At 34.4% G+C, this 26,415-nt stretch overlaps 1 protein-coding gene across 4 annotated transcripts in view; it reads right to left on the bottom strand.

Moving 5' to 3' along the window:
- UBR3 (ubiquitin protein ligase E3 component n-recognin 3) overlaps positions 1-26,415 on the bottom strand; it is a 240,113-nt gene that overhangs the window by 96,003 nt on the left and 117,695 nt on the right. For all 4 annotated transcript variants that reach the window (XM_014785872.2, XM_014785873.2, XM_087435378.1 and 1 more), the window contains 4 exons: positions 25,314-25,487; positions 23,064-23,524; positions 14,583-14,671; positions 1,366-1,515 (listed from right to left, as the gene is read on the bottom strand). In XM_014785872.2, the coding sequence (XP_014641358.2) occupies positions 1,366-1,515; positions 14,583-14,671; positions 23,064-23,524; positions 25,314-25,487 (874 nt within the window). The remainder of the gene's footprint in view (positions 1-1,365; positions 1,516-14,582; positions 14,672-23,063; positions 23,525-25,313; positions 25,488-26,415) is intronic.

Below are 26,415 nucleotides of genomic sequence, written 5' to 3'. Positions count from 1 at the left end.
AGCAGTAGGTCTCAACAGTGGGCTTACAATATTCAGTAAACCATGCTGTAAACAGATATGATGTCATTCAGGCTTCATTCCATTTATAGAGCACAAGAAGAATAGATTTAGCATAATTCTTAAGGGCTCTGAGATTTCTGGAATGATAAATGAGCACTGGCTTCAACTTAGTCAGCAGCTGCATTAGCCCCTAACAAGAGTCAGCCTGTCCTCTGAAGCTTTAAAGCGTGGCATGCACTTCTCTTCTCTAGGTATGAAAGTCCTAGATGGCATCTTCTTCCAATATAGGATTGTTTTGTCTACATTGAAAATCTGTTGTTTACTGTAGCTAACTTCATTAATTACCTTAGTTAGATCTGGATAACTTGCTGCAGCTTCTACACCAACACTTGCTGCTTCACAGTGCACTTCTATGTTATGGAGACAGCTTCTTTCCTTAAACCTCAGGAACCAACCCCACTAGCTTCAAACTTTTTTTCTGCAGCTTCTTCACCTCTCTCAGCCTCCACAGAATTAAAGAGAGTTAGGGCCTTGATCTGGATTAGGCTTTGGCTTAAGAGAATGTTGTGGCTGGTTTTATCTTCTATCCAGACCACTAAAATTTTCTCCATATCAGCAATAAGGCTATTTCACTTTCTTATCATTCCTGTGTTCACTGGAGTAGCACTTTTAATTTCCTTCAAGAACTTTTCCTTTACATTCACAATTTGGCTAACTAGACAAGAGGCCCAGCTTTCGGCCTATTTTGGCTTTAGACAAGCCTTCTTTAGTAAGCTTAATTATTTCTAGTTTTTGATTTAAAGTGCGAGATGTGCAAATGTTCCTTTCACTTGAACACTTAGAGGCCATTGTAGGGTTATTAACTGGCCTAATTTCAATACTGTTGTGTCTTAGGGAATAGGGAGGCCCAAGGAGGGGGAGGGAGAGAGGATGGCCAGCCAGTGGAGCAGTCAGAACATACAAAACATTTATCAATTAAGTTTGCCATCTTACACGGGCGTGGTTCGTAGTGCCCCAAAACAATTACAATAATAACATCAAAGATCACCAATCACCATAATAAATACAATAATAATAAAAACATTTGAAATATTGCGAGATTACCAAAACGTGACACAGAGACACAAAGTGAGCAAATGCTACTGGAAAAATGGTGCCAACAGACTTGCTCAACACAGGGTTGCCACAAACCTTCAATTTGTAAAAAACTCAATATCTGCAAAGTGCAATAAAAGGAGGTATGCCTGTATAGATCTATAGCTATATCTAGACAGACAAAACTTTCATTTAATACAGATATTTATTAATCTGTTGTATATACTTTGGCTCTAAAATGTTCCCAATGAAAAATTACTTTGATTTTACCTGAGGATGCTTGTAACAGTACAACTAATCCTGTAGGTCGGTCTTCAGAGGAGGGGCCACTCTGTCCACAAATAACACAATCATATACTGCCTCAGAAACTTGTGGTTCTGCTGTGGTGATCTCCATAGGAATATCGTTCTCAGGAGAATCTGAGGAAAAAAAGTTACAGTTCTTAATTCCTAAGGAGAAAAATCTCTCTTCAACAAAAATGTGAAAAAAAAAATCAAGTTCAAATAATTTTGAGCTTCGACATCACTAAAGTTATGCAGTAACAAAACTATGGAAAAAGTTACCTTTCTAAAGTAAAATGTTTACTCAGAAAGAGTTAGACAAAAAAATGCAATTAGTTGATATAATGAAAGACTTTAAATAATATATGGTTAAATACAGTTCTGATGTTGTTGTATCATTCACCTATAAAATTGAAACCAAAAATACAGAGGCAAAGATATTTGTATCAAAACAGAACACTTAAAATATTATAGTTTAAGGAAATAGGGGAGATTATTTGTTTTAGTTTTCTTTGAGGCACCTCAAAGGGGAAATTTATAATAACATGGCAGCTCTTGGAAAGAAATGGCAGTATTTACTAGGAGATAAAAGAGGAATAAACTATTTCTCCTTTACTTTCAATTCTAGTGATTATATCTTAGCAATAATAATTATCAATATATATTTTTTATGTAGAGAAATCATTTAGATATGACCATATATATGAATAAAAAAGAACTACTATAGAAAATAGTAATCTTCTGGCAATATAATATTAACAGCAAGAAATAAAATATTGAGTCAATAATGATTTTTGAGTCTACTATCTAGACTCGTAAATTCATGAAGCTGTGATGTTGCTTATAGTAGCAAAGAAATGAGTAGAGGGGATTAGGAAGACTAGGGAAGCACAAGTGATTAATGACATGTTTAAAAGATGGAGGCATACCTAAAGAAATATACAAAAGTACATGATAGAGAAAGAAAGATGTAAAGTTTAGATACGTTTTAATATAAATTCATACAGATAAACATATATCTGATATTTATTAAGAGTAACTCAGAGGAAAAGCGGCAGAGACCTAAAATAAAACTTTGGATAATGCACAGTATCAATGGAAATAAAAAAGGAGCCAATAAAGAAATCAGAGAAAAAACAATACATGAATGGAATTGGAACCAGATAGCTCACTGTCTATGAAAATAAGATTAATGGGTCAAACTGAAAAGAACATTTCAAAAGAAACTACCAGAGGCCATTAAAATCTGCTATGTGATTACTTTGTTTTTTAGGGAGAAAACTTTAGTACAGAAAAGAAGGAATGTGTCTGATTACTCTCAAGTTCAAATGATAATACAGAAATATCTGACCAAGTGTCATAAAATAATACAGTCTCATGTTAAATGCCAAAGAACTAGAATTCATTAACCCTATCTCACACGCAAAGATCATTGTCCTTTTTTTATGTCTTGGTACAATCAACTTGAAAACTTCAAGGAACTCCTAATACCAAAACACATTACCAAAGAGGCTGCTAAGTCACCTTTTCGAGAGTTTTTAAAAGAAAGGCTTGACAATCTTCTACGGTGTTAAAGGCATGAAAATAAAATAGATGACCTATTTTTCAAGCACAGTGATTTTTATTTGAATTCTGATTTTAATAATTACAGACACTAATGTCCCTTTTTGTTTTTCTTCAAGAAACTAAAAAGATCAGGGCTTATTTCTTAAAAGATGAAGAAAATCACTGCTTCTGTATATTCTAAAATGAATTAAAATATATTGGTAATTCATGACTGATTCTGTCATTCTGGTACCCAATTTCAAAATTTTAGTTAAGATTTAAATGGCCCTATGACCAAATTAAATGCTTGTATTTAAATGTTATTATTGTTTCTCAGCTATAGATAAAGACACGGAAAAACAGTAATTAACAACACTCTATTCTAAAAGAAGCCAGGCTCAAAGAGGACATACTGAATGTAAATAGTTACATAAAGAACAAAAACAGGCAAAACTAATATATAGGATTAGGAGTAAGGCTATTGGTTACTTTTGGAAGAGGCAGTGACAGAGAACACAAAGGGGGCTTATGGGATGTTGGTAATGTTTTGTTTCTCAATCTGGATGCAGCTTACACAGTGATATCCAGTTTTTAAAAACTCAAACAGCGCTATAATCATGATAAATGTACTTTTCTTTCTGTATGTTATATTTCAATAAAAAAAATTTTAAGGCACATTAAATGAACAATATAACTAGATATTTTCTGTACTAAGTGTTATAATAAAGATACTTAACTCTGCCAACTGCATGCACACATCAACATCTGCAGATATTTTCCACACCAAAAAAAATTCTAAAAGGATATGTCCTGCAAATTGATGCAATGAAGAGATTACAATGATTTTCTCTACATAAACTAAATGAATGAAGACAGACGCAAAACTGAGAGAGTAATAGTCAAATATGATTAATCCAAGTGCTACCAGAAACCTTACTAATAATGAAAATATTCTAGTTACAAATAACCCTTCAATTCTCAAATCTTACTTTGGCTTTCAAAACAATTAAAATTTAACGTTTGTGTAAAATTGACACTTGCCCTTTTAAAACAAAAGTGCCTATTTTAAATGACCATAATTAATATTATTATAACATAGGCAAAAAAGATAAATAAAGCAATAGTTAATTCATTTGTTTGGTTTTACATGAACAGAAAAGAATCTATCTGAATTAAGCAGGTAATTCTTTTGAAGGCTATTTTAATCTGCCAAAGTTCTGTTTACAATTACTGTGTTAGAATGACTACAAAAAGACTCCAATTCTCCACTCCCCTCTGTATCCGTGATCTTTGCAATGTGACTTCACAATTCCTGCCATCAAGAGGTACAATCTTCTTTCCCCACTCTTTGTATAAGGGCTAGCCTTCATTTGCTTTAGACAAGAGAATGCGGCAGAAATAACAGTATGCCTTTCTAAGACTAGGCCTCAAGTGGTCTTGCATGCTTTCTCTCTTTCGCTCTCAACTCTGCCACCTACATGAGAAAAAGTCTGGGCTAGCCTCTTGGAGAAAGACAGCCAACAAGGAACAGAGCCAAGTTGTCCCACCAGCTCAGGCCAGTTCCCAGTCAACCAACCAGGAGACTGCAGATCCATGAGTGAGCCCAGATGAGATCAGCTAAGCCTTTTGCAGAAAAGTTTGGTCCAAATCAGCAGAACTACCAGCCAACCCACTGACTCATGAGAAATAACAAATGGTTGTCGTTTTAAATCACTAAATTTTGGGGTGATTTGTTTCCTAGCAATTGCTAACTACCATAATGTTTCTACTATATGTTAATTACAATATGTAACTTTCCAAAAGAATTGAAGAACTCTGCCTTACTAAGATATGAGTCTCGAAAGTTAACATTTAAAGTGATAAAGGTGTTTCCATTCAGAATATTTTAAGTTTAAGAAAAAAATCAGAGCAACTAGAAGGATGTACAACTATGACATACAACTATCTACTTGGGCTTTGGGGAGGAAAAAAAGGAAAAAACGAGGAAGACTGGCAACAGATGTTAGCTCAGGGCCAATCTTCAAAAAAAAAAAAAAAAAGAAAGAAAAAAATCATTTTCCAACAGTAGCATTTTAATATCAACTTATTCGTCAACCATTAATTTTAATATCATCAGAATGAAAAGCTTCAGCATTCATAAATATTATAATTCTACTTCCAGAGTTTACATTTACATTATTACATAAAATTTCTTATTCTAATATTGGTTAAAATTGCTTAAAGTCTATTTTCACATAAAATTAATCTTTAATTACAAAATAGCCTTTGCCTTTACTTTTAACTTTTACACTTACGAATTCACTGGATTAATTTAAACTAAAATAAGTATTTGTAAAATAATCACATATCTTTTTGCTGCATGTTTTGCTTTTGTGTTTATGGAGTGTTATGGATGAACAGAGGAAAGAATGGATGATGATGCAGGGATGATATAGTTAGCGCTCTCACAATCAGGCGAAATATATTTTTGTTTGAAAACACTAGGCCTCCCCTGGGAAACAGTCAACTGCAAAACACAAATATCACAGGGTAAAGCATGGTCTGCAGCCTAGTGGTAGGCACAGAGAATTTTCTTTATTGCATAAATTGATCCAAAATTATGAGTGTTTTATTTGGTTTTAACAACACTAATCCTACTTAATTTTTAACTACAACTGAGAGGTACTTGCTAGTAACCTACTGGACCACAACACCATTTCTTTTTACCTCCCAAATTACCAAAAATACAAAATTTGATAACATATTCCAATGACAAGGATATAGGGAAATTGATACTCTGACACACTTGGTGGGAATGTAAAACAGTACAAACCCTATGAAGGGAATTTGCTGATATCTAGCAAAATTACAAATGCATTTACCCTTTGACCCAGGAATCCCACTTCCAGAAATCTATTGTACAGATATATCATCAAAAAACAAAAAGATATATGCATAAAGATATTTGCTGCAGTACTATTTATATAGCAAAAGACTGAAAACAACCCAAATGTCTAATAATAGAAACCCATTTGAATAAACTATGGAAGGCTACAGCCATACTACCATGAACGCGCCAGATCTCATCTGAATTAATTACGGAAAATCTACAAAATAGAAGCCTATACAGCTAGAAAAGGGGATGAAGAATATGTCTATACACTGCATGGTGGGATCTCCAGGATACAATGTTAAGTAAAAAAAAGCAAGGTAGAGAAAGAGTACATAGTATATTATCAATTACCTAACAAGGAGACACTAGGAATATGAATATTTTTATATCTCAATATAAAATATACAAATATATTTATATCCCCAAACCCCTTCTTACATAAATGGTAGCATACATAAGTAAATATATGCATATTTGTTTATATTGTTAAAAAATAAAAGGATAAATCTCAAGTTAAACTATATTATTAAATAACAAAATAAACAGCTGCCTCCACAACTAACAATAAAAGTGAACCAAATCCTGCTCTATGCCAGCTCTTGCTTGGACTACCCCACTTTCCAAATGAAATCTTAAAGGATAGGTACTGTGGACAGATACTATTTCTATCTACCTAGTATCTATTGCTCCTTCTGCTAACAATAGACCTCAATTTTTGTTTAGGACAATCACCCCCCTCACCACTCACTTTCAATTCATGTGATTTGTGTGGAGCTGACCCTATAACCAAGCTAGACTAATAGAGGTACTTCAAGGATTTTTGCTTCAGCTATTGGAAAAGCAGTATTCTTTTCATTCTGGTTTTTTATAAAATAAATAAAACTTTCCAAACATGTTGAATATCCCTTCTATCTTGTGCTTTGTGTCTGAATCAACCAATCAATCAATCATCAGGTCTATTCATTCTTACTTTGCAACTATTCTCATATCTGTCCCTTCATATCTCCAGGCTACCAACTTGAGGAGGAGGGGTGACGTAACTCTCCTTAATTTGCTTTAAATTTGAAGAAACAGTAAAGAGCAGACAAACTTTGTTGAGATATAGCCCAGGCACTACCATTTACTGTAAAACCTCAGAGAAATTATTTAATCTAAGTCTAGGCATCTTCATCTGGGATAATACCACCTATCTTAAGGGTATGTCAGGACAAATAAGCCAATATACAGAATGTGTTTAGCACAGTGCTGGGTACACAGTTAACATACAAAAATATATATCATCATCATCATCATCATCCCCCAATATTCATACTCTTACACCCAGACATAAAATACAGAAAAAGTTTTGTGTACACAATGTTGACAATAATTAAAATTAGAAAAAATGAAATCAAATTATGAGGGAATTATTAAGTAAATTATAGAATAAAAGTAATAATAGTAATAGCCAATACTTATAAACACCTATTATGTGCCAAGCACTATGCTCTAAGCATTTTAAATGTACTAATACATTCAATACTCACAACAAGCCTATGAAGTCGGTAGTATAATAATCCCCTTTTAACTATGGGGAAACCAGAGAGAGGGTAAGTAAATTACTCCAGGCAATGATGTGGCTGAGATATAAACTCAGGCAGTCAGGCTCCAGAGTCCATGCTCATAAACCACTATACTATGCTACCTCTCCAATAAAGTTTTTAAAAATACCAGGAGTTTTAATAATAATATAGGGATTTTTTATGCTAAAATATTAGATAAAAAGGTAAGATACAAAATTGAACTATAGAGTATCATCAGTAATGCACATGCCTTTTGGATGGTGGAATTAGGGATAAAATCTGTCCTTCTTTATGCTTTTCTGTACCATACAATTTCTACAATTAAAATACAGTATATGTGTGATACCAAGAGCAAAGGCAACAAAAGCAAAAGTAAACAAGTGGGACTACACCAAACTAAAAAGCTTCTCCCCGGCAAAGGAATCCATCAATAAAATGAAAAGGCAACCTACTGAATGGGAGAAGATATTTGCAAATCATATATCTGCAAAGAACTCAAGCAACTCAATAGCAAAAAAAAACCCAAATAATCCAATTAAAAAATGGGCAGAACAGACACTTTTCCAAAGATATACAAACATACATAAAAAGGTGGTCAGCATCACTAATCATCAGGGAAATGCAAATCAAAACCACAATGAGATATCACCTCACACCTGTTAGGATTGCTATTATCAAACAAGTCAGAAAATAACAAGCGTTGGTGAGATTGTGGAGAAAAGGGAATCCTTGTGTTCTGTTGGTAGGAATGTAAAATGGTGCAGCCACTATGCAAAATGGTATGGAGGTTCCTCAAAAAATGAAAAAGAGAACTACCATATGATCCAGCAATTCTACTTCTGAGTATTCACTAAGTCAAAAGATGCAGCACCCCCACATTCACTGCAGCACTATTTACGATAGCCAAGACATAGAAGCAACCTAAGTATCCATCAATGAATGAATGGATAAAGAAAATGTGGTGTATAAAAATATACAAAAGAATATTATTCATCCATAAAAAATAAGGAAATCTTGCCATTTGTGACAACCTTGAACGGATGGACCTTGAGGGCATTATGCTAAGTGAAGTAAATCAGACAAAGAAAGACAAATACTGTGTGATCTCACTTATATGTAGAATCTTTAATTAAAAAATGAACTCAGATACAGAGAACAGACCAGTGGTTGCCAGAGGCAGGGAGCAGGGGTTGGATGAAAAGAGTGAAAGTGGTCAAAAGGTACAAACTTCCAGTTATAAAACAAATAAGTCTTGGGGATGTAATGAACAGCCTGGTGACTACAGTTAATAGTGCACTGTATATTTGAAAGTTGCTGACAGAGTAAATCTTAAAAGTTGTCATCACAAGGAAAAAAAAATGCGTAACTATGTATGATGATGAATGTTAACTAGATTTATTATGGTGATCACTTCGCAACATATACAAATTCCAATCATTACGTTGCACACTTGAAGCTAATATAATGTTATAAAGTCAATTATAACTCAATGAAAAAAAAATGTAAGATCAGAAAATAATTTCCAAAATAAATTCTTACTCTATATTAAGTATCTGAACTCTCACTTGGAACTCAATTCTGTTGTCTTTCAGCCATATCTATCTAATAAACCTTAAGTGATCAAGGTTATAATCTAACATCTTGACTCCTACACCTAGATGGCTAGTAAAACTAAATAATGGGGGATAATGATCAGGAAAGAAGGATGGAAGGAAATGCAGAGGTGAGTCTCTTCATATAAGACACCTGATAACTACAGAAAGGCATTAAACAACAGATAAATAAGAGTACTAATCACAGAGATCTGGTACATTCGGAGAGAAAGCTTTTGTCCTTAATTTTTTACCTAATGCACTATATTTGATTAGAGGATTTGTAAAGTACTGTGTGCTATAAATCTGAAACATTCTGTATGTTATGTTGTTAGACTAGACATCTTAGGAGAACATCTCTCATACACAAAGATAAAGGTAAAATAAGAAAGACGCAACTACAGCTTGTTTACATTCTTAGAACACAGCTAGGAAATAAAGCAAGAAGACAAAAGGAATTTGAGGTACTACTGCCAGAAGGTACCTCAGGTGTGGCCCTGCTTTGTGTGTTAATAATATCATAACACATAATGTTACATGCAAATGAAGCAAATAGTAATTGGAGGCAGATCAACATGTGATTTTGCAATTTTTATCTTGGGCAATGGATGAAAAATAGGGTCTCCAGGGGGTTTTCAGGGTCAAATCTTTGGGAAGGAACTGAGTTATAAATAAAAGGAATATACAAATCTAAATGGTTCAGAATCCTACTGGCATGGCCAAGACCCACATAAATAAACCAAGTGCTCATGAGTCTATATTACCTCACCTGTCACCACTGCGGCATGCAAGAATTTGGACTGAGAGAGAGCAGAGCTCATTATCCTGACAGCTTCTGTGAACTGCCTCTGTTTCCTAACCATCATGTCTGCCTGATCCCTCAATTGTTCTTCCTGTGCCCTGGTTACTGCCAAAAAAGGTCAAATCTTCCAAAAGGTAGTAAGATTTAGAAGAGAGAGTCAATAACTCTGCAGACTAATGACATTCAAATTTATGATCTTGAGTATAACTGGTCCCTAAGCATTGCTTATCAATCTTTATACTTAGCCTTGGTAAGCAACATCGCCCACTCTCCTCAACAACTATTTCAAGCTTCAAGTGGCATTCTTTTTACTCTGCAGAATTCACCTTTTACTTACCCCTGAAAACTGAAGCAACTCAGTGATTTCCTTCACTTCCCATTTCCCTTACTCCCAGGGGAATCTACCTCTATTTCCACCCACTCTTTCCTCCTTCCCTCCACTCTCCTCTGAAGAAAAGGTGACCATGCTCCTATTCAAGACAATACCTACCACCTAACCTCCTCTGGGTTCTTTGCCCAATCAATTTCTCAGAAAATGTTTTTGTTTCATCTCACATGGGAGTGGGAGGTAGCAGATAAAAACAATTTCTAGAAGTATTATTAACTAAGCTTTTTTTCAAGTTCCTAAAGTTGCAAACAAACTAAACTGTACATCAAACTGGTTACACCACCTCCCAAAAAAAGGACTGCTCTTAAGTGACTTTAGAACACAGAACTTTAACTATATACCCTAAGTGGAATACACTGAAGGACAAAATGATCTGCAAATAATTTTAAATTTTTTAACTTAATTCAATAATTTTGTTGTTTAACATAATATCAAGTTTGGTATTTTGAAGCTATTTCCTTTATTCTGTAGGAAAAAGTAATTTCTTATGTATGACATATTGTGTTTGAGCAGGAGAATATTCTCAATCCTAGGACATGCATGCTGAAATATTTAGGAGTAAAGCATCATGATGTCTATAACTCACTTCATTTATTAGAGAGAGAGCAAGAGAACATAGAAAAACATTAACTAGGTGAAGGTTATATTGGTATATGGGAATTTATAATACTATTCCTTTAGCTTTTCTTTATGTTTGAAATTTTTCATAAGAAAAAATAGTGTGCAAAATTATCTCATTTTAGTAAAAAATACATTTATATACATACATACTTAGAAAAAGATTTGTAAGGATACAGTCTGGATTAGGAAATCTGGTAGTAAAAATATAAGATTATTGGGCCGGCCCAGTGGCATAGCAGTTAAGTGCATGCACTCTGCTTAGGTGGCCCGGGGTTCCTGGGTTCGGATCCTAGGTGCACATGGACGCACCGCTTGTCAAGCCACTCTGTGGCAGTGTCCCATATAAAGTAAAGGAAGATGGGCACAGATGTTAGCCCAGGGCTAATCTCCTCACAAAAAAAAATACATATATATAAGATTATTTTTTTATTTTTGATTATATGTGTTTTCTAAGTTTTTATAATAAAAATTTAATGCTTTTTTAATAACAGAAATTTTAACTTGACACATTATAATAATAAATATTAGTAAGTATCTAACTCAAGATCGCACATTGACCACATGCTTCTGTCTCTCATTCCTTCTAAAAAACTACTGAAATAAAAGTAAAAAAATACATGAAGAAATAGTCCCACAAAAATATAGAAAAAGGATGGAGCTGTGGACGAAAATTTCACCAGCCAACAAATAAGAAATGTCAGTAAAATTTCTGAAAGATTGGGGGCTGGTCCCATGGGCTAGTGGTTAAGTTCAGTGCACTCCACTTCAGCGGCCCTGGTTCAGTCCCAGGCACTGACCTACACAACTCGGTGGCAGCTGTGCTGTGGTGGCAACCCACATACAAAATAGAGGAAGACTGATAATGGGTGTTAGCTCACGGCAAATTTTCCTCAGCAAAAAAAAATTCTGAAATATTGGAGGAGATGGAGACATGCTGACAGATAAAAGAAAGCCATAAAACCTGCAACCACTTATGTATTACGAGAAAGTTACAGAAAAGGAAGAATTGACCTGTCCATTAGAATGTCAACTCTGGGCTCAGAATCAGCCAGTGAGGTAGAGGACAGGAGTCATAAATATGAAGCGACTCTGGAAACAGAATAATTGATTGAAGGACTATATACAGAACTTCACTACTCAGCACCCCAATTCCCTCCCCAAACTTGACTGAACAGAGCACTCAGACGGCTTGGCAATTACCTTAGAGGGAAAAAATAAAAGTCTATTCCTCTCCAAAGAAACTGAAAAAGTTGCTTGGAGAGCACTGCGGTTTCTAGTGTGAGTGTTAACATCTGGGGGCCCAAACAGAGCAGTCTGCTGTCCCCGCACTCTAATCTCAGTCTGACAGTCGACACATCTCACCCAAATACACAGACTGGAGAGAATTACTAGGATTAAACCTATTTACACCTCAGTAAAGTAAACCAAAAGTAGCTACCCAGACCATCTTTCCAGGACAATCAAGGATCATCAGGCAAATGAGGAAAACTAAAAACATGAAAGACCAATGTAAATTTAAAAAGTAATTCAGAAAAGTAAAGGATAATTTAGAGACAGAGAGACCTCTAACACATTCAGAAAGATTTGAGAAAAAGTACTATAAAAAAAGTAGGACTAAGATACTGAAGAGAGGAAATTTCTAAGCATGTAAAGCAAAAAAACACATGATATAAAAGATAAAGACAAAAGATTAAAAGATCACTTGAGGAGATTCAACATCCAACTAGTAAAAGTCCCACAAAAAAAGAATACAGAAAATAGGAGAAAAGTATTGTAATGGTTCTCTGTTGCTATATAACAAATTACCCCAAAACTCAGTGGCTTAAACCTACATTTATTATCGGACAGTTTCTGAGGGTCAGGAATCTGGGAGCACTTTAGCTGTATGGTTCTGGCTCAAGATCTCTTACGAGATTACTTTCAAACTAACGGCTGGGCTGTAGCCGTCTGAAGGCTTGACTGGAGCTGGAAGTTTCACATTCAAGCTCACTCAGTAGCCTCAGTCCCTTACCACATAGGCCTCTCCATAGGGCCGCTAACAACATGGCAGCTGGCTCTTCCCAGAATGAGTAATCCGAGAGAGAGAAAACAATCAAGACAGGAGCCACAGTGTCTTTCATAATCTAATCTCAGAAACATACTATCACTTCTGTCATATTCCAGTGCTCATACACACTAATTCTGATGCAAATGGGAGAAGGCTACACAGGGCATAAATACCAGGAGGCGTGGATCATTGAGGGTCATCTTAGAGAAGGGCTACACTAGTTATCAAGGAAATCAGAGGAAAAACAATTCTTAAGAGTTTCAAAGACAGGAATCTTCAGACTGAAAAGGCCCATTGAGTACTAAGGAGAACGAAAAAAGATCCACCTAGACACAAATCATAAAATTTCACATCTCTAAGGATCAGACAATTATGAAAGTGTCATAACAAATGGAAAAAATGCTCACTTACAAAGGAATGAGAAACAGATAACAACCAGACTTCTCACCAAATGAATGGCAAAAGACAAGAGTATTGCCTTCACAGTTGTGACAGAAAATGTGCATCAATCTGGAAGTCTACACGCATCCAAATGTACAATCAAGCATGAGAGGAGACCAGAGTCCCATCCAGAAATATAAAGAATCAGAAAGCTTAGCCTCCATATAAGCATTATTAGGAATATACTTGAGGCTGCATTCCAACATAACGAAATCAAAAAAAGAGATGATGTAAGATGCAGGAAAACCCAGATCAACGAACAAGAGGAAAATCCCAAGGTAATGACTGTACAGCATGCCTACAGAGAAAATGGACCAAAATGGTACAAAATTCCATGCAAAAGACAGTAGGATTGAGTGGGTATCATAAAGGCACATTAGTTAAGAAAAAAGGGCAGTTGGAAACTTCAGGAAAAACAAAAGACAATATAACAAAATCACAGCCCAAGAAGAAATGACTAAAGAGTGGCGTGGTTTTTAGCAACTGAGAGACTGCAAGAAAAGAAGCTATATACTAAATACAGTCTCCTTAAGGTGATCTAAGAGTCAGGCCACTAGACTCAAAAAAAGTAAATGAATCCTAGCACACTACTTAGTCCTGTACTCAAACTCAAAAAGTCATATTGTTTTCAACTTTTAGAGTCACCTTTGGATGGAAAACTTGACTGCGACTACAAAATAAAATGTTAGCAACCTTGACAATTTAAAGTAAACAAGTGATAAAAAGCAAGTAAAAAAAGTAAAATAAAAAAAATAAAGCAAGAAAATTTCACTGGAATGTAGGAAGTAGTCAGGGAAGGGAGTATCCTGGTTAACCGAAGACTGAAATTTAACCTATTTCTTCAATGTTTGTAAAAGATTACTCATAGCAATCTACCATTATACAGGAAAATGGCATCCCCTTTCACTGTACAAACCCTAAGGGAAGTGAGAAGTGCACCTGATTTTAATAAATACTGAAGGAAGTGGCAGAAGAAGGAGGCATTAACAGTATTTGAAAACTATTTTAAGGCTCTTAGGATAATTCACCGGAAAAGATCAGAATAAGTAAATGCATATTGGTGCACCTCACAAATCTGAAAGACAGTTTAACAGAAGAGAACAGAGAGAAGACACTGTATTGCTTCCATCAGGAAGAACTTTCTCACAACTGAAGCTACTCAACAACAGAATGGACTGCTTATAATAAAGGTCTGATCTTCCATCACTCTATTGTTTAAATAAAGACTAGAAGTCATCTGTCTGTATGCTTAAAACTGGTGAAAGACTGGACTAGATAATCCTTCAAGTAATAACTATAATTATGAGAGTTCTAAACTAACAAATTTTGACTTACCAACATCCATTGCCGTTTCCATGAAGCTTTTCTGTCTTGAAGCAAACTCTGCAAGCAATTTCTGCTGCCTCTCTCTAGCCTTTTGTCGTCTAGATTAAACAGAAATAAAGTGATAAGTACCAGATGTGCTTAAGACTTATCCACTATCTTTCAGGAATATATAATGCACGAAAAGCCCCTGGCACACAGATGAGAACAACCTATTTTCTATACTATGCATTAATTTTCATGTAAGATTTGATTGTCCTTAAAAGGATTCCATTGCTTTAAAAAGGTTTGAAAATCACTTGCTTAAATAGGTAAAAATAAAAGCCAAGATTTACTTTAAAATGTGAAATAATAATTAAAGTAGATAGAAAATTTGGATTTCCAAGAACACAATTTCCTAAGTATATGTCAGTTGGCAGCAAGAGCAAGAACAAAGAGCCTTTTCAGCAAGGAACTCAAAATTTTACCCCCAGGCACAAATAATACCAAACTGGCTGCTAGAAGAAGTTATGATGTTTAGATATGAACAGAATCTACAAGATAAAAATAGGCATACTTAATGTTACCTTAAGAATAGGTCTTTCCTAATACAGAATAAGCAGAAGCCAGGAAGTTTCCTAGTTTCTATTAGGAGATATTCCAAGTTTGGTTTATTTTGCTTGAAGTAAAAGAATATGAAAAAGTCTCAAATACACCAAAAAGAATAAAACTATATTTCAAATCTAAGCATAAATATCCCTTTGGATTAATTCACTATATTCTATTTATTATTTACCCCTTATCTACTTGCAAAGAGTATTTTAATTTGAGTGTGGTTGCCAATTAAAAAAAAAAAACACAATACATCAGGACGATAACATAAGAAAATAAAAGTAAAGTAATAAAAAAAGGAGATAGGCTAGTGAGCATAAAATTTTACCCCCAGCAAGGGAAGGTTAAAATAGTAATTTAAAACAAGAGGGGATGGAGAGGAAGACAAAAAGGAAAAAGGTAAGGTGAGTTACATATTAGCTCATTGGGAGAGACAAACTTTTTACTTGAACAAAATTCAAAAAGGTATTTATCATAGCCCATGATACAAAGGACATTAAAAACGTAACGGCTAGGGCCAGCCCAGTGGCGTAGTGGTTAAGTACACGTGCTCCGCTTTGGTGGCCTGGGGTTCACAAGTTCGGATCCTGGGTGCGGACCTACACACTGCTCATCAAGCCATGCTGTGGCGGCGTCCCACATGCAAGATGGAGGAAGACTGGCACAGATGTTAGCTCAGGGATAAATCTTCCTCAAGTAAAATGAGGAAGATTGGCAACAGATGTTAGCTCAGGGCCAATCTTCCTCACACAAAAAAAAAAACCATAATGGACAGAGTATACTACAGCAGTTTCTTTTAATGACCATTTATTATACCTATACACTATAAAAGTCAAAGCATTTTGTTAAACTGAGATTCTATGAAGTCATTTCCATGGGAAACCTAAAAGTATTTTTCTATTAATCTGAAATGATTCAAGAATAGAGAGTTTAGAAGAATGGAATACTAGTATAATTTTTAGATTATTCACACCTCTGCTCCCATCCAATTAGTGGAGATAATCACGAACATCTATTAAATCAAGTACTGTTGATCCACCTTACCAGAAGGTACATATTTTTGCCAAAAACGTTCAAAAGATTTTCAAATACTGCTTTTCTAACATTTACTTTAATTATAATTTGAGATCCAATTAAGAAAACTCACTTTATTATTTTATAACTACAACTCATTTTTTATATTCTTTTTGAGCCAAAATATTATTATCCAGGTTGATCACTCCCCTTATTCATCAAACTTAACCCTCAATTACATTGGCCATTTCAAAAAAATTAAATCCACCCTTCCTCTTTCTTCCCTTCCTGAACATGGAGGGTAGCAACGGTGGCCTAGCACAGAGTGTCAAGACTCAACAGCCTGGGACACCAGTGGGGCAAGGTTACACGAAATTGGTTATATACAAGGCAAGTGATCAAAAGGGTAATACAGATTGAGGATTATGGGTGCCAGATTTCTCACTGTAGAAGTAGAGAGTCAAAAATACAGAGAGAAAACAAGAATGACTCCTATGGTGTTGAGATTGGAATTGCAACTATCAGGGCAAACTCATAGTTTTTAATACCTCCCTCCTCCTCCCCCCATCAGCCCGCTGACACACACAAACACACACACACAATTTTCCCTAGCTCTGTACACTAAGAGGGCCTGAGAATAACTATACCTCATTAGAACGAGCTCATGGATATATCATTCTCTACTAAAAGTAACCAGGACTCCTTGGAGAAATGGTTGATGACAAGTACAAGATGAACATTGGAATATCTTCTTGCCCAGAAAATAAGAAAATGCTCAAAGAATGATGGGGATAAATCAAAAGAACACAGAAACCAGCTTGAAGGGATTCCCACTGGCCAAATCTAGAACAACTTGAGCATCAAAATGAAGAATGAGCATACGAGATTACAACCCATAAAATGAAATAGGAATCCATGAGTCCATACTGACATAAATAAATAACTGAATAAATTGAAAGTTGACAAGGAACAGGATATTGCAGGCATCTCAAAGTCTCTCTCCACAAATTATGTATTAATTACAAATGGGAAAAAAAAGGGTAACTTGACAGTGAAGAAGTCTGGCAGACACCCTCTTAATCAAGTCATCCAAGTTAATCACCAGTAATGAAACAAACTGAAATCACGTGACACCTGATGGGATGGCAATCAAAAGAAGATAGCAACACTTCCTTGATATTCCTGCCACCAATGCATAACCTGAATCTAAACCAAAGGGACAGTAGACAAACCCCAATTAAGGGACATTCTACAGTGTTACCGCCCTGTAATCTTCAAAAGTGCCAAGGTCAAGAAAATAAAAGAAAGATTGAGAAACTATTCCATATTGAAGAAGAACAGAGAGACATGACAACCAAATGCAACGAGTGACTACTAAACTGGATCTTTTTACTACAAGGAACATTATTGAGACAACTTTCAAAACTTGGGATCTAAGGATTTTATCATTCAAATATAATGTTAATTTCCTTGTTTTTAAAGCTGTGTTGTGATTATGTAAGAAAATGCCCTTATTTCTAGGACATACACACTAAAGTATTCCAGGGTAAGGCAACTTACTCTGACATGGTTTAGGAAGTTATCTGTCCCGTCCTTGAAACATTTCTGTAAGTTTGAAATTTCTTCAAAATAAAAAGTTTTTAAAAATTAAATCCATCCTCAAAGGACAAAAATTTGCTACCATGGAAGAAATGGAAACAAAAATGTGTTATAGATGCTCAAAGCATTCTAGGAGACCTCCAAAAATGCTATAAACAATAATAGCATTGATAGACTACATGTTTGGCCTCCTACACCACTCACTACTTTGTAAATTTATAAGTTTGGATATGTTCCTTTAATTAAAAAATCAGTTATGCCACTCTACATCACACCTTTAAACATGTACGTGTACGTTTACATTTAGAATAAATACGTCCATAAGGGAATATTTCAAATAACAAATCCATATATCAAACATAAGAAAACCTCAAATGTAACTGATCGGTAAGTATTAAAATCCATTTCTATTCTGCCACAACTACATGAGCCTGGAAGACTCCAGATAATTACGGCTGTCACCTTGATTTTAGCCTTGTGAGACTCTGAGCAGAGAATCCAGTCACACCATGCACAGACTTCGACATACAGAAATGGTGAGTAAATAAATGGGTGTTGTTTTAAGTTGCTAAAAAAAATATGCATTTCTATACTAGCTTTCTATGATTTCCAGAAAAGGAATGTCATCGTTATTTTTCCCTTATGAATTTTTTGTCAATTTAGGTTACTCCTTTCTAAAATTGGGCATAAATGTGAATAAAAATTATTAACAAAAAGACATAAACAAGTTCTGGCAGATTCAGTACAACTCAGGAATTTTTCATTATTACCCCAGAGGTGGAGACACTGAGGTTGCATCTTGTTACAACCACATAAGGGTTCCTGTTTGTATCTTGTTTTCTATGGACATAATCTATTATGAAAGTGATGCCAAGTTTGCCTATAGGTGGCATCATTAAGTGTTTATGAACTGTTCTGCCTTTATTATAAAACTTAATCCAAAATTCAAAATAAACTGACAAAAGACAATGTGAGAAGCACAGTGAGATTCAAATAGATTCATCTTAATTCATAGCTGTCTGCTACAGAATTAGTTTCAAATCCTTGTCAATATCGTCACTGCTCAAAGGAAACAAAGCCTAACACAAAGAAAGCCTTTAAAAATTTTTAGAATATTATTTATTACAACAGCTTGAGAGCCTTTGTAAAAATAGCATCTGAACTATGTCCTCCAGTATCACGTCTATTATTAGTAATAATTACAAAATACCTTTAATGAAATAAAATAAACTTTGATTCACTGAATTTTTATCTTTCTTTAACAAAAAATTATTCTATAACCACAAGGAAAGATCACGAATTTAGGTTAACAAAAATAAAAATTTTACCTCGTTTTCAACCTTCTAATTTTATCAGTAAATGTATTAAATTCTAAGTAGTTACTAGTTCAAAATGAATGAATTGTCATCTAAAGTATGTCACTTATAAACACTCCTGTTTATAAAGTACTACGAGAAATAAGAACTCCTAAATTCTTAATATACTAGACTTTGGTGTATAGTTTTAATATAAATTATCTGTAACAAACTTAATTACACCACAAATGAAGTACAATTACATATGTGACTAAAATTGCTCCTGATACAGTAACCAAAGGAAGACCTCCTAACTATCAAATCAAATGCGATTGCCAATCTTATCTGAACTTTTGCAGTATTCAACAATCTTGAGAAGTTTCTTCCTTTCTGAACCTCGTCCTCTTAGGCCTTCCCTAATGCCACTCTCTGCAGTTTTCCTCCTATTCTACTCTAGCCATCTCTTTTCAGTCACCTTTGTTGGTACTCCTTCCTCAGTTGTTCCCTTTAATGTTTTTCCCTGAGTTCTGTATTCAAACTTCTCATCTTCTTATACACATTCTTCCACATAAAAGGCTTTAATTATTACCTGTTTGCCCAAATCTGTAGCTCTAACTCAGAATTCTCCCCTAAGTCTCAAACCCTTTATCTGGCTGGACACCTTCACCTGGATGTCCTCCTTAAACTCAGGAATGTACAAAACTGAGCATATCAATTCTACCACTAAGCCTGAATCTCCTCCTACACTCCCTTATCTTGGTAAACAGGAAGATCATTCAAATTCAAAAACTAGGAACCATTCATGACTTTTCCCTCATCCCCCACATCAAATTGCTCACCAGGTCTTGATACTTTGTACCTGCTAAATATCTCAGACACATCTCCTCTTCTCTTTACTATCACTGTCTTAGTTTAGATCCTCACCACATCTGCCCCCTCTAGATTCCTGATTAGCCTGGTCTCCCAATTTCCAGTCTTACTCTACTCTAATCCATCTGCATATGATTACGTTGCATATTATTACCCCACTTAAAATCCTTCAGTGGCTTCCCTACAGCCATCACACACTAAGCACCAGTTAAATGATACTTGGTTACCTTCTTAGCATTATCTCCTGCCACTCCCAATAACACCCTGTGCACCTAACATAGTATTTATTACACTAACAACTGTTTAATAGTCTGTCTCCCCTCCACAGTATCAATTTCTCAAGATCAGGGAGTCCAGCATTGGACAAAGTTCTATGCCAAGGTGTAGAAACAACCTAAGTGTCTGTCAACAGATGAATGGATCAAGAAAATGTGGTGGATATATAAACAATGGAATATAATCCAGCCTTAAAAAAGAAGGAAATCTTGTCATTTATCAAAACATGGATAAACCTGGAGGACATTATGCTAAGTGAAATAAAAGCCAGGCAGAGAAAGATAAATACTGCATGTTATCACTTATACGTAAAATCTTTAAAAAAAAAAAAAAAATCAAACTCGTAGAAACAGGGAGTAGAAAAGTGGTTGCCAGTGGTTGGGGGGTGGGGAAATAGGGAGAGGTTGGTAAAAGGGTACAAACTTTCATTTATAGGATGAATAAGGTCTGAGGATCTAATGTATAACATGGTGACTATAGTTGATAAGACTATATTATAGAATTGAAATTTTCTGAAAGTAGAACTTAAATGTTCTCACCAAAAAAAGAAAAGGTGGTAAATATGTGAGGTGATGGATGTGTCAATTAACTCAATGGGCGGACTCCTTTCACAATGTATATGTATATCAAATCATCACATTGTACACTTTAAATATCTAACAATTTTATTTGTCAATTATACATCAATAAAGCTGGGGAAAAAAAAGAAAACTGGTGATAATAAAACTGCCTTACATACCTCAGAGCATTGTTTTAAAGATGAAATTTTATATTAGATGGGAAAATACAAAGAGAACTATAATTACTTTAAAGAGAATTTATTGCTTTTTGGTGTTATTTCAGGTGTTAGCACAGACTTGTTTTTTTTCTATAAGTAACTCAGACAAAATTTTGACTTTGAGAAATGTAACTCTTTTGTTTTCCCCTAATAATTGGAAATAATTTGATTGAAAGAAAACATTTCTCTATACTTGGGTCTATCGTTGAGGCAAAAATTATACGTTCCTGGCCACAAAATAGACACCTATTAGATATATTTAATGACCATTAATTTAATGAAGTTATATTCTTCCTTATTTAAACACATTAGTCACACAAAATAATAGGTCAAAGTTGTATATTTAATATTGGCTGCTTCACGTAATATTTGAAATAAACTAGATACTGTGGTTTATGTATCTGAATATTATTTTGCTGTTGAGCATTTTTATTTTTTAATTAAATTATTTGTTCTCTTTTTAAAAAAAGTTCTTTGGGGCTGGTCTGGCAGTGTAGCAGTTAAGTTCATGCACTCCACCTCGGCAGCCTGGGATTCGCCGGTTCAGATCCTGGGCACAGATCTACTTACCGCTCATCAAGCCATGCTGAGGTGGCGTCCCACATAGAAGAACTAGAAGGATGTACAACTAGGATATACAACTATGTACTGGGGCTTTGGGGAGAAAAAAGAAAAAGAGGAAGATTGGCAACAGATGTTAGCTCAGAGCCAATCTTGCTCAAAAAAAAAAAAAGCACTTTATAATCCATGTCTAGAGAAGTGCCTGGCTGGTGCCCAATGAATAGGGAATGGATAAATAAAACAGAGTGAGATCCATCTTAGGCTTGCTTCCCTGATCATTTAACCCATAAGACTGTCTATATGTAATTTTAAAAGTAACTAAGAAGATGAAATTACTCCAGAAAATACCTCTAAAATACACTTCAGAGCTAACTATCAAATGATGCATTACTCATACTGCTTATAAGAGTAGTCCAGATAACAATGAGTTTCCTACATAGAACAGAGTGAGATGATAAAGTCCAAGGTTCTTAATTTATGATAATATTGAGATGATTCCTTTGGAAGTGCATACCCTTATCATATAATCATTGCTTTAGTAGACAAATTTGTTTTAAATATTAAAGAAATCAAACCAATGAATATTATTTATAACCTCAGAGAATTGAGCAATGACTATCTTGAATTTCATCTGAAATCTTTTTGTTTTTTTAATGTCCTGAGTCTTTTAGCCGTACGTACATTCATTAGAAGGTATGCTCTTTTTAAAATAAACGCTGAACCCTTTCCAAGGGTTTCACAATTATGCTGAGTTTCAATCTCTCAAGATTCACCTTGTCATATTTGTGATAGCAGGGCAGGCAGTGTTGACAAGGTTGTTGGGAAATAGCTGGTGACAAAGCAGAGTAATACAATTCTTCTGACAAGCAATGTGTACTAAAATCATACCATGTTCACAGCCTTTGACCCACAAATCCTACTTATAAAAAATATCATCCCAAGAAGGAAAGTCAAAAAAATTTTTTTTAATTTATAAATACTATGATTTAACAACAAGTTAAAAGCAACCTAAAGTTCCAAAAGCTAGGGCCATAAGTTAGAGTATGTTTAAGAACATAACCTGTTTAATAATTAGTATCAGATACTGGAAAGATCATAAAGGGCCAAAAGGAACTAAAAGAGTCAAATTTTTGAGAAATATTTAAAATATTTAAAAAATTTTTCTAGTCTCATTTAAAGTTAAATTGATAAAAGTTTCTGAAAATGGCAAGAGAATTATTAGATCCCCAAAGAAATAACAGAAGAAACAATTTTGCCGAGGGGGCCTATAAATTTAGGGTAGTAATTTAATGTTGGAGCCAGAAACTCTCGTCTTCTCGCCCACAACTAACTCAAGCATACTACACACACAAGCACTGACTATTTTGGTTCCATTCATCTTACAAATTAATCAGCTATGATTATAGCTGCTAAACATCCAGGTCACTAGCCTCAGATGGCCAAAACAGGGAGAAATATCAAATCTTCAACTGTATCATCCATGTTTAAAACATTAAAAATAAAAAGTACCTTTCTTCTTTGTCCAATGTTTTCTTCTCTGCAGCAGTGATTTTTTTGGGAGGTACAGGAGGGGTCACTTTTCTACATATCTCTTCAATGATGCGTTTGTTCATTCTGCTTTGCAATGCAGCTTTCAGTAAAATTCTTTCCACTGCAGTTATACCATCTCCATGACTGTATTTAGGAATTTCTGGTTGGATTAAAATTTCTATATCATCAAGCCAAGGAGGATAGTAGGAGTTTTGTTTTCCTGAGAGTTTGTGGTGAAGTTTAATTAGCAAAGACAATATGCTTTCTTTAATTTCCAAAATGGCTGTAGTTAACTGTGGAGCTGAACCAGGAGCAGACCATTTATTTGAAGTTTTGGGACGAACCACCTGATTTGCTTCACTGCTACTGCGATTGATGATCTCCTGAAACTTCTTTCTACGCTCTGCTACTAAGCTGAAAACTTGAGCTGTACCAGAATTCTACCATTAAAAAAGAGAAAGAAATAAAAATCAAGAGAAGTTATTCAGTATCAACTTTAAAAACACAATTAGTACTATATTTTCCAAAGGGAATGTTCAAACTTGCATCCAAAGGTTTATTCAATAGATTTGCTCTTTAAGTAAATCTGTCCCTTTACCTCTCTTTCACAAAGATACTTAGTCTCACTCAATCTGGAAACAACAATGAGGAGAAAGGAGATTATCCACAATAAAACCTCTTTTACAACCTCCTGGGCCTATCCACCAGGGAAAATAGACAAAGCTTGAGTAGTATCTATAGCCATATTAAAGAGGAATCATAAACTAAGTTCCTCATCAATTTAAAGGAAGAAAAGCTCATCAAGAATACTATACTCTTTACTAACTTCAGGAAGACTGCTATATTTTCAAGTTAAGAAACTTATAAATTAATTTTTTTCTAAGTTAACAAATGTGAACTGCTAATTAAGTTCATTTTAAGGAACTTCAAAAGTTTAAAAATCACTATCATAAATCCCTAGTTACAGAAATGAAATATAAAGATGAAAAATCCAATTGACGTTTCACATTTGAATATCACTGAGATTTGTTATTTGAATAGATTTTTTTAAACTATTTTTCTCAATAATTTATCTAGCCTTTTTGCTAAAGCAGTCAAACTGCCTTATGGATCTTAGAAATCATCTTTTAATTAAGACACAAGTCAGTTTAATGGATTTCATTAATTTCTTTAAGGAAGCATAGAAAGGATGCTCTGATATCAGTTGAGCTTTTATGAACTAAATTATAGTATACACTATTTTTTAACATCCAAGCTGTTTCCCAAAGTACTCTCTACCAGCATTAGAGGCAAAAGCTGCCTCTTACAAAGATCCCAGTATTTTAATCAAAATTTTTTATGGTGTTCCCAGCAAAAACATATTGTCAAAGGCAAAGAAAGCTCCTAGAAATGGACTCTACTATGAGAACTATCTGATTCGATGTTCTCTACTCACAAAAATCTAGACTGTAGGGATTAGAGGTGCTTAAGTTTAGTTACTTGGCATGTCATTGCAAGATTTTTCATTTCTGCTTTTTTAAAATTAGTTAATTAAGCTACATGCAATAAGAGAGCTGATTTTCAGAATGAGTCCAAATATACACTATATGGAGTTTAAGATTTTTGTGGGCTTATTTTATCAAAGTTAATTAATTGCCAGAGAAGCAAAAAAAAAATCTGTAAATGGGCATGCTGCCAGCAATTAAAGATTAAATTTATTTTGATTTAGGAAACAGTCATTTATTTTTAAGATGTTAGTAACAACGCTAAATGTAAAAAGACCCAAATGTGCCATTTATAATTGGTCCAAAATACTGCCAACGCTAATAACAAAAACTCACTCAGTATTATTTCTAAGTTCAACAATGCGAATTGTTTTAATTAAGCCTAAAACACCATCTCAAAAAACACACACACACAAATTTTTTTTTATTTTAACCATATTAATTAAACACACACATTCACACACAAATACTTCAAAGTGTTTTTCCCCATCTCCAGTTAAAGCCATGTTGCTAATTAATACAAATATCATACACATCTACCTCTCTTTGAAGAACTTTAGGCCGTCGTGAACTCTGGCAGATTAAAGGAAAAAGAATGGTGAGGCAACTTCTGCCTTAGATATATCAGGGGAAATAAAAGACAATTTAAAGTTATCTACAACCGCATTTTTCTTTTGGATATCATAGGATGATCTAAACAATAACAAAGTTTTTCCTTTTTCTTCTTTCTCTCTTTTACACTTACTTGTAAAGAACCCAAGCTATCAGAGCTGGTACTTGCTGGTGAGTCTCTCTTCACTTCCGGAGCAGTCTCTGGAACTCTCACTCTAACATAGTTTATAAAGTGTCGCATGTTCGATACTAAGTTACTTCCAGGAAACCAACTGTCATGACAACGTTCTGGTCCACACACTGATGCCTAAAACATAAACATAATGAATATCAAACCTTGCCAAGTCAGGTCTCAGGTACAATGGAGATGTAACAAGCTCAAATAATCATCCACTGCCTGTCATATTCCTGAAGCCCTTCTCATTCCCAAATTATAAAGTGCTAATAAAACCAAATTCAAACACAAAATACAGGAATAAATTTCTCAAAACTAATATGGGTAAGTCCAATGCAAGTCAGCTAAATGTCTCCTGAAAAATACATTTTTCAATCTGGAAATATTTAACTGTTCAGACTATTTTTCATCATTAATTGGTAAAAACTCATAAAACAGTCAAATAATGCTAGTTTGAACTAATTGTGGAAGAAAGTCTGAAAATCATCCAAAAGTATGACCTACTGTTGAATCTTAATGATCTTTTAATATCTATGAAAGAATATATGTTGATTCAACTTAGACTAAAAAATACTGCCTAGTATTTTTACTATTTGTTTTTTGCTATTATTATGCTTTGTTGTATTTTGTCTTTTTGGAGGAAAGGGATGAAGAGAATCTCACGTTTGCAAAAGTAATTTGTAGTAACAATTGCTTTTATGGAAATGATACTTCTAGAGTCCTGAAACACATTAACAATTTGTATTCTTAAGTACTTTAAATTCTCTCATATAACAAAACTTACTTCATTAACTTCAAATCTTTACAGAAAGAATTTGCTACTCAAAAATAAACTCTAATCAATTATTACAATTTCTAGACTGAAGTCGTAACTTAACAATTTACCAGTAATCAATGTTATTAGCATAATACCAAAAATGCATTAACCACTTTTCTGAGGTCAATATGTTATAAACCACAGATTTCAAATTCAATAATTCCTTAAGCAGAGCTTAATGTATCAATAAAGCCCTAAAAGAACATACGTATTTAAAGATCAAAAAGGGTCTTTTCCAGTTGT

The sequence above is a fragment of the Ceratotherium simum genome, chromosome 9 (genome assembly GCF_057802395.1).
Source record: "Ceratotherium simum simum isolate JZ-2026a chromosome 9, ASM5780239v1, whole genome shotgun sequence".
Taxonomy (NCBI): domain Eukaryota; kingdom Metazoa; phylum Chordata; class Mammalia; order Perissodactyla; family Rhinocerotidae; genus Ceratotherium; species Ceratotherium simum.
The sequence above is the reverse complement of the archived record's forward strand: the minus strand, read 5'-3'. Positions and strand labels throughout refer to the sequence as shown.